The following is a 10,209-nucleotide window of genomic DNA, read 5'->3' as shown; positions in this document are numbered from 1 at the left end:
TTTTGTGCTGGTTTGTCCCGCAATAATAATTATCGTTACTTTGTTTGTTTAGAAAGAAAAATTTCAAATAGAAAAATAAAATTGCTTGAGTTTGCAGTTACGAGTATAAAGGTAAAAAAAAAAACAAGTGAGCTAAATAACATCTTATAATTAGGTAGGTACTATTACGAGTAAAATACGATCATTCGAATAAAGTTCGGGAATAAAACAGCATACTCTGTGGCCGTCACAGTCATTTTGTAGGTACCCCCTTCTATTTAATTCTATGTAGGTAGGTAGGTAGGTACCTACTACTTTTTTTTAAACCAGTCAGTACGATTTTCGAGATGTCCCGCTTTTTTCAAAATGTCCCGCTTTTTCAACTAGAATGCCCTGCGTTTGATTAAACCAGTCAGTACGATTTTCGAGATGTCCCGCTTTTTTCAAAATGTCCCGCTTTTTCAACTAGAATGCCCTGCGTTTGATATCGTTTCTGCTTTTATCGTTCCCGAGATATTTAGCTTTGAAGTTCGGCTTCATGCATAAAACCTGCGTACTAAAATGAAAAAAAAAATCTGACTTTAGTCTAATAGATCTTAACAAGGCCGAACATAAAATGCTTTGGGTAGGCTCGCACTTCCGGGACATTCTTTACCACGAACAAATCGAGATCCATAACGCCGTAGAAACCGGGAAGTGTGTGAACGAAATCGTTGAAACGGTCCCTAATCTAGTGTATCTATAAGGAACCAGCTGATTTATGATCAGATGACAGTACCCCCACCCCCATTGTCACTATCAGCAGCAACAACAACAACAACAACAGCAACAACAACAACAACAACAACAACAACCCAATAGTTTCCCATGAAGATGCCTATAAAATAGGCGAAACTCGAGTCGGAGTAGAAAAACACAAACCGCCATGTTATTATCTGAAAGGAGAAACCAATGTGCAGTTGTTAATGTGTTGGACATTGGATCTGGAGGTTGGTGGTTCGAGTCCAAGTCAAATCGTAAAATTTATCTAGGTGTAATAATCGGGGAACGATATTTGTGACAATCATTTAAATATGCTTAACACAGTTAAAAATTCCTTCCTTTTTTCCTGAAAGGAGAACTACCAAAAACAATGAAAGCATTCTGAAAGGTGATTTGTAGCCTCCGTGGCCGAGTAAGTATCATTCTAGGCTTGCACTCCGGAGGTCCCGGGTTCGATTCCCGGCGGGGTCAAAGTTTTTTCGGCTCTGTGCTTGGATTTCGGGGTGCACTCAGCCTTGTGAGGACAAAATTGGCAAGGCTAAGTGCACCCCGAATTGAGTACCTATAGGTAAGAATAATGCTAATAGATAGAGGATTTTAACAATGGCTTATCTTGCAATAATTAGGGTACCTAGGTAAATGATTTTTACTTTCTATTACCTTTACGTATAGGGAACCTATACAAGGTAATGAGAAAGTATTGCAATCGGTCCAAATTTTCAAAATCAAACCAGTCAGTACGATTTTCGAGATGTACCGCTTTTTTCAAAATGTCCCGCTTTTTCAACTAGAATGCCCTGCGTTTGAAAATTATCATCTGGTAACCCTACCCTGGAGGCCATCAGAGCCAACATTTTAAATTTAATTTTTGGGTCTGGATTTCTAAATGAATCCTTAGTGGGACCTATTTGAAGCACAAATCACCGATCAAAATGAATTTCCCGCTTTTGGTGCTTTCCCTATTGGCGGATGAACATGGAAAAATGTATTGAATAGGCTATAACTCCGAGCTCAATTTCGCACCATTGTACTACGTTTTTCAAGGCCTTTAATTTTAATATATCATAATCAGGGGGTTCCCATTTAAGATTTTAAAGTCGACTCGCCGTGGTGCTTTCCCTATTGGCGGATGAACATGGAAAAATGTATTGAATAGGCTATAACTCCGAGCTCAATTTTGCACCATTGTACTACGTTTTTCAAGGCCTTTAATTTTAATATATCATAATCAGGGGGTTCCCATTTAAGATTTTAAAGTCGACTCGCCTGGGGCCGACCCTGGCTCCGGCCAAAATTTGGCGACTACTTTAAAAAATTGCATTTTAAAAGATAAAACACTACACCAAATTTCAGCTTCTCACCTCTAGCCATTCAAAAAATATTCAGGGGTTCCAAGATTTTTCAAACGCTCTGTATACAGGGTGTATCACAAAGCTATGTCAAGCCGAAAATGGCGAATAGTACAGGTCAAGGGCTACAAAAAGTTTCCCGGACATTTTTTCGAAATCCTCAAAATACCCTGTACTATTCGCCATTTTCGGCTTGACATAGCTTTGTGATACACCTTGTATAGGACATCGCTTTTTGTCGTAAGAACCCCTGAACCGAGATATCCACCATTTTGTGTTTTTTCAGGTACCCCGACCTTGCTTCAAACATTTGACTATGGCACAAGATGTGTTAAAAGTTAAGATCCGTTCACACTATGGCTGTTGAGGCGCGCGATTTTGATTTTTTTTTTTTTAATTTGAATGACATTTGTTACCCCCTGTATCTTTGGTTCAAATTGAACCACAGGATGGCAAAAATTACAAAAACTGCTCCATGTTCTAACGTTCAATATTTGTTGAACTTGAAGTTATTATCTTGAACGGCCATGAAATGGCAGGGTTTAGAATGTAGAAAACCATAGGGAAAAAGGATGTTCGAAGTGGGGGAAAAAAAAAATCAGAAAATAATACCTATAGGTATCGACACGAATGAATGATAACAATAATTGAAAAAATAAAATAAATAATCAAATTTAATAAAAATAGAAATAATTAAAAAACCCTGCCATTTCATGGCCGTTCAAGACAATTACTTCAAGTCTAACAAATATTGAACGTTAGAGTTAGAACATGGAGCAATTTTTGTGATTTTTGCCATCCTGTGGTTCAATTTGAACCGAAGATACAGGGGGTAACAAATGTCATTCATATTCAAAAAAATTCAAAATCGCGCGACGCAACAGCCATAGTGTGAACGGATCTTAACTTTTAGAAATGAAATTGGTCTCAAAATAGAGATAATATTGTCTTCTATCTACACATGTAATTAGTTTCTTTCTAGCTTTAACACATTTTGTGCCATGATGAAATGTTTGGAGCAAGGTCGGGGTACCTGAAAAAACACAAAATGGTGGATATCTCGGTTATTTTGAGTTTGAGGATTTCGAAAAAATGTCCGGGGAACTTTTTGTAGTCCTTGACCTGTACCCTGTTCTATTCGCCATTTTCGGCTTGACATAGCTTTGTGATACACCTTGTATAGGACATCGCTTTTTGTCGTAACGCTTTGATGTGATGTATCAGCAGTAAGGGGTTCTCATTTAACAAGATGTATCACCAGTAGGGGGTTCTCATTTAATGTGATGTATCACCAGTAGAGGGTTCTCATTTAATATGATGTATCACCAGTAGGGAGTTCTCATTTAAGATTTTAAAGTTGCAGCCACAAGGGGATACCTCTGTTCTCGAGAAACCCACCCCTGGTTAAGACTCTATAAACACCCTGTATACAGAGTTCGGCAAAAGTCCGGCAATGGCTGAATATCTTTCGATTGGCTTTTGGTTCGAAATTGAAACTTTGCATGGTCAAATGGTTTGTAAAAAAAATCTTGAGGGACACTTTGAATTTTCAGGGGTGGACCCCATGTAGGGGTTAGGGGCCTCAGGTCATTTTTTTTTTTTTTAATGGTAACCCAATGAAATTTAGTATGCTATCCCGGTATGTTCCAAGGACGCGGCTGTAACAATTTGGTAAAAATCGGATAGTCACCCATCCTGATATTAACCAAAGTCATTGTTGCTTAACCCTTATTTCGTAAACGGTAAGAGACATCGAAAACATTTGGTCATTCGGATGTGAATAATCTAATCAATGTGATTTTTCACGCCAAATCGAATAGTGCTACTTTTAGTACTGTCTGACTTACGGTTGAGAAGTTGCGGGTTCGATACTTCCCTGTGTCGACAAATTTCCCTTTCATTCGTGAACCGTTACCAAATAAGCAAGTGAATAGATAATCCCATGTGATTTTTCACGCGGAATTGAATGGTGCTACTTTTAGCACTCTCTGACTTACAGTTGAGAAGTTGCGGGTTCGATACTCCCCTGTGTCAAAAATTTCCTTTTTATTACATTTTTTTACTTTCTATTTCTTTTCAAATACCTACGTATTCTGCGAATGTAATAGAAAGTCGTGTGATGTTCACACCAGATATTTTTTTTTTCCATAGGATCATTAGGTATGGTGGATGAAGTGTAATACTAAAATTGAGACCTCGAGGGGAGAACTTTTGGCGGCGCGGCAGACAAACCGCCAGAAAACGGCCGAAATTTCGCTTTTTTTTCAGTTTTTAGCTTATAACTCCTAAACGCAAATTTTGTGAACATCAAAATTAAAGTACACAAAATTTCCTACATAATGGTGTGGTCAAACTTTATTTTATGTTAAGTTAACCCCCACAAAAATACAAATGTGAAAAAAAAGGCCAAGTTCCTATCCAAAAATATCGGCCCTTAAAAGTGGTGAGATCAGAAAATTAAGGCCAAGTCTGCAGTCCCAATTTTTCGTGTCTGCTGAAAATGCTGGATCTCAATTCCTTCAACCTTCTCTCAATTTCAACTTGGCAATGTTTTCCTTTTATAATCATGTTAATAATTGGTACCGTATGTAGGTATTAATTTAAGAAGGAAAAACATTGCCAAGTTGAAATTGAGAGAAGGTTGAAGGAATTGAGATCCAGCATTTTCAGCAGACACATTAGTATATATTAATTTAAGAAGGAAAAACATTGCCAAGTTGAAATTGAGAGAAGGTTGAAGGAATTGAGATCCAGCATTTTCAGCAGATACGAAAACTTGGGAATGCAGACTTGGCCTTAATTTTCTGATCTCACCACTTATAAGGGCTGACATTTTTGGATAGAAACTTGGCCTTTTTTCACATTTGTGTTTTTGTGGGGGATAACTCCTAAACCACGCCCTTAATGTAAAAAGTAAAAACATACGTTTAAAGTTGAGAAAATTTCCTACAAAATTAAATGGTCAAAAAGGATTACGTGAAGCGAAACTTTTCTAATTAATCCTTGAACTTGATGATTTTTTCAAGATACCCTAAAATGCACACAGTAACAAAGGTAGGCGAATAGAAATCGGACAAACAAAAATTAGGGTGAACGATTTTATTCCCTGAGATTGTCAAGTACCATAAGGTGATTGTAAAAACAAATTTGAAACCTCGAAATATGAGGGGAGAACTTTGGTGGCCTAGAAACCGCCGAAATACGGGCGAATATTCGTTTGAAAATATGAAATCTTTTTTATGTTTCCTAACCCTAAACTAAATTACTAAAGCCAATACATACCACAAAAAGTTGATCATTTGTGAATGATCTTGTTGTGTAGGTACTACCTAACCCTATCATTTCCAAAAAGTTGTTAATTTGCGAAAGTTCTTTTTTCGTCCTACCTAACCCTATAGTTCCCAGAAAGTTGATCATTTTTTGTGGTAGAGAATGCCTTAGGCATTAACCCCACCCTTGATCAAACTTTATTTTGTATTTATATTTTGTATTTATATTGTTGCCATCTGTATTTGTAAATAAAGTTTGATCCAATTGTATAATAAAGTTCTTTTCGCGTGCTAGGATTCTTTCGTGGGATAAAATAAGGGATTTTTTTTTTCTGTGGGACCAAATTTTGAGAGGTATTTTGCTCCAAAATTTTCGGAAAATTAAGTTCGTAGGGGGGGGTGGCCGGGCCCCAAATTTTCGGAACTTAACGTACAGTAAGTGAGGAAAATGAAGCTCGAGGGGGGGGGCCTCGGCCCCCCTAAGTGCGGCCCTGTATCTGGGTGAACTGTAAGTCAGACAATCTTAAAAGTTGCACCAATCGATTCCTCGTCAAAAATTTCATAAGGAAGAATGGGTGGTGATGATGATGATGTAATACCTGTTTGTTTGTTTAGTTTTTTTTTTTTGATTTGTTTTAGGAGACATGATGACACCAGATTTTTCTTCCAACAACTCTCTGTTCCCATTCACAACCGAACTTCTTACATCAGCTACGCCTATGGATACAGTGGATCCTAGTACGCTGCCATATGATTGGAATCGCGTTGCAAGACTTCTCATAACAACTGGACTGTCTGTGTTGGGCAGTGTAGGAAACGGCTATATGATCAGCTCCGTCATGATAGAAGATCACCTTCGACGAAGAGGTAAATTATTATATCACACTCGAAGAATGGAAATTTTCAATAATTAGGTATTATAAGAATAATTGTTAGGGCGACCACACTCTCGGTTCCCTTTCCGATCCTAAACCGTGTGAACACACCCTCCACCGCGCGCACATTATCTCGCGCGCGAGACCCTCGAGGGTAAGTTTTTAATTAATTTTTTTTTATAATTATTTTTCACGTTATATTTTTATTTGTAAATAGTCACAAGAGTATAAGGAACAATTTATAATGTTTTATTTGTCAATAATACCAATATTGTAGCTCTACGGAGACCCATATAAAATGTGTGCGCTGATGCAACGCGGGGTTGTTAGGGTACTCAGTTTTTGCGTTTTACGTTGTGTATTGAAAGAGTAGATAATTGTTTATTTTGATGAATCCTTGCGCTCAAAATACATGGTTTATGTTTCTATAACTATTTATTTCTTACTTTATATTTAGTTTTCATTTGTTTTTACACCTTTCTTTTGTTTTAGAAGGTTAAATCTTTCAGAAATTATTAGTGAGTTGGAAAGTTTAGAGCAAGAAGAGAGGAGACTCGCTAATGTAGACTTGGTTTATATTGAATCACCCACTGGACTCCCTGATCTCCCTTCAGATGAAGATTCTGGAAGTGAAGCTGAAGGAGGTTATGTAGATAACCTAAATTCAAGACAGCTCTCAGTACATGCTGAAGTTGTCTTTGATAATCATAGGAGGTACGATGGTATAGTCGATGTAACTGAAAACCGCCAAAAAACGGTCGAAAACCGACAAAAACGGTCGAAAACCGCCAAAAAGCGGACAAAATACCTCCAACCGCAGCAACTCTCAACTAAACGTTTTGTGTTATATCCTTGTCACATTTTGTGGACTACATACCAAATTTCAAGTCGCTAAACATCCAAACATCTAAACATTCTAAACAAAAACTCTCGAGTTATAAATAAGTAGACCTCATCACCTTACCGGTCAATTATACATATTACAGGAAACACATACATAGCAGTGGAAGCTCTGGCTGATCTTCTTGTGAGTGGAGTGGTTATCCCTGTGTCCGCAGTCTAGCTCATACCATTCCCGAGATATTGTTAAATTACACCGAAGACCGCCAAAAAGCGGTTTAAATACCGCCAAGCGTTGCACCGATCTTAACCAAAAGTTTCGTGTCGCATCCTTGTCACACTTGACAGCTACATACCAAATTTCAAGTTCTAAACAAAAACTCTCGAGTTATAAATAAGTAGACCTCATCACCTTACCGGTCAATTATACATATTACAGGAAACACATACATAGCGGTGCCAGCCGACAACATAGTTCCAGCCGACAACATGGTACCAGCCAGCAACAATGTAGCAGCAGGCAGCATGGAACCTCCTATGCAACAGAACCGACCTCAACGTGTTTTTTTGATGAATGAAGAGAGGAAGTGGAAAAAACCCATTCACTTGACAGCTACATACCAAATTTCAAGTCGCTAAACATCCAAACATCTAAACATTCTAAACAAAAACTCTCGAGTTATAAATAGACCTCATCACCTTACCGGTCAATTTTATTATACATATTACAGGAAACACATACATAGCAGTGGAAGCTCTGGCTGATCTTCTTGTGAGTGGAGTGGTTATCCCTGTGTCCGCAGTCATGATCCTAGCCGGTATTAAGCAAGCTGAACCTATCAAGGAGATAATGTGCCACGTACAATGGTTCCTCACCTTACTTTGCAGTCTGGTTACAGTATGGACATTGGCCATGATTGCTATGGAGAACTATGTACGCCTCTGTATGCCTCCTGAGTGTTATACGTTCTTCAGCAAGTCCCACATTATCCTGAGTGTTATCATGATCTGGTTGGTTAGCATATTACTCACTACACTACAGTTTATATACAAGGTACGTACCTATGTATTATTACTAGTTCCACTTTATCCTGAGTGTTATCATGATCTGGTTGGTTAGCATATTACTCACTACACTACAGTTTATATACAAGGTACGTACCTATGTATTATTACTAGTTCCACTTTATCCTGAGTGTTATCATGATCTGGTTGGTTAGCATATTACTCACTACACTACAGTTTATATACAAGGTACGTACCTATGTATTATTACTAGTTCCACTTTATCCTGAGTGTTATCATGATCTGGTTGGTTAGCATATTACTCACTACACTACAGTTTGAAAAGTCCATTTATTCCCGCAGTCTAACGAAGGTCTCATATATTTTGACATACTTATGATGGGGAACACATATTACATATAGAGTAAATTAACACCCGGATTAATTAAAAATAACAACAACAACAACAACAACAACAACAACAACAACAACAACAACAACAACAACAACAACAACAACAACAACAGCAGCCATTTTTTCGTGATGACTTCAGTTCATGCGAGGTCGTAAACCATGGCTGTTTCAACGTTATTTTTTTTGCGACCTTTTAGCGACATTTTAGGGGATTTAGGGACCGTTTTGGATGTTTTTGAGTGCGCCAATGCACTTTTTGGGTACTTTTACATCGGAATAGGACTCTATCTCGAAAAAAATTGTCATTTGGTTGAGCCCCATTCAGTAAAGTTCAAAAAGGCCACCACAGGAGAGGACCATGGATCACATTCTAGTTGTTGTCGGTCCTTTAAGCTTGAAATTTTTAGGGATAGAGAGTATTAGTTGCATTAATTGAGTTTCTCAAACATTTGTATTATGAAAAGGACTCATGTTGTCAATTAGGTAACTGGATTGTATGTAGGTAGATGTACTTTAAGTAGTTTAAAATAAACAATTTAAAATTATTATTTATTTATTAAAATTGTTTCTCTCCTTAGGTTGGCCCTGACTACTGTTCCAAGAAAGTTTCCTATATGGAATTGTACCAGGGTATCATCGGTAGCTTGTTCTTCTTTATTCCCATCATTATCACATGTATCCTTTACATGAAGATTACCTACAAGGTTCGGCTTGCTCGTCAGAACCCCAGCTTCAAGCCGCCCGTTATATTTGGCTGGGATTATTCCCTTATGTTGACCAACATGTATAGCTATATCATGTTTATTGTCCTGTGGATCCCGTTCTGTATTGTCATGTCTGTTGCCAGTTTTCGCCACCAGATTACTCCCAGCTTTTACTATCTGGCCTGGTTAGCGCTTAGCAAGTCTTGCATTAATAGTGTCCTCTATTGCATTTCCAACAGACATTTCCGCAACGCTTATATCAATCTGTTTCATTACTGTTGCTGTAAGACAACTGTTACATTCTCACGACGATCACGAGGTGATGCGACGCGACCCTCTGGCGACGTAAGGGTTCATATTATTCCGGGCTATAATATGTATTCATATACAAGTCCCCAGCGTGGACGAGATGCAAGCAAGAGAGTGCTTATTAATTGTAACAACCGACCCTGTCATAATCGATCTTATGAGCTGTGATCAGGCCGCCGCACTCAGGTACATGAGTTTCTAGTTTAGAACAAGTGACAACATTTCTTGAAAAAATTAAGTTCCGCTATTAAAATGAGTAATTGTTCTCTCGCTTTTTTCAAAGATGAGTGTTTCGCCGCCGTTTTTTTTTTATTTTGTAGCAATGAAACAATTGCTACATGAGACGCATGTGTTCTGTGTCGTAGCATACCCATCCCATAGGTAGTATACATGTCCCTCATCAGATGGGCGAGAAGAGACACAGTACTGCCCATTTAGGTAGCTTTCAGCTTTCAGGGGACCAAAAAAAAAAAAAAAAAACACCGATCTTAACCAAAAGTTTCGTGTCGCATCCTTGTCACACTTGACAGCTACATACCAAATTTCAAGTTCTAAACAAAAACTCTCGAGTTATAAATAAGTAGACCTCATCACCTTACCGGTCAATTATACATATTACAGGAAACACATACATAGCAGTGGAAGCTCTGGCTGATCTTCTTGTGAGTGGAGTGGTTATCCCTGTGTCCGCAGTCATGATCCT

The 10,209-nt window shown here is 38.1% G+C and overlaps 1 protein-coding gene across 2 annotated transcripts; it reads left to right on the top strand.

The window, feature by feature from the left end:
• Positions 1-974: 974 nt before the first annotated feature.
• On the top strand, positions 975-9,970 carry LOC103512583 (melatonin receptor type 1B-like). Of its 2 annotated transcripts, none has more exons than XM_017445462.2 (4): positions 975-1,153; positions 5,999-6,226; positions 7,806-8,128; positions 9,072-9,970. In XM_017445462.2, exons 2-4 carry the CDS (start codon positions 6,004-6,006, stop codon positions 9,672-9,674), a joined length of 1,149 nt encoding a protein of 382 aa, XP_017300951.1. In that variant the 5' UTR covers positions 975-1,153; positions 5,999-6,003; the 3' UTR covers positions 9,675-9,970. The 2 variants fall into 2 exon arrangements, with proteins under 2 accessions (XP_017300951.1, XP_026681816.1); XM_026826015.1 differs by lacking the exon at positions 975-1,153 and adding an exon at positions 5,126-5,144.
• The last annotated feature ends 239 nt before the right edge of the window (positions 9,971-10,209 follow it).

This window comes from Diaphorina citri, unplaced genomic scaffold, assembly GCF_000475195.1.
Source record: "Diaphorina citri unplaced genomic scaffold, Diaci psyllid genome assembly version 1.1 scaffold856, whole genome shotgun sequence".
Lineage (NCBI taxonomy): Eukaryota > Metazoa > Arthropoda > Insecta > Hemiptera > Psyllidae > Diaphorina > Diaphorina citri.
This window is presented reverse-complemented; position numbering and strand designations above follow the sequence as displayed.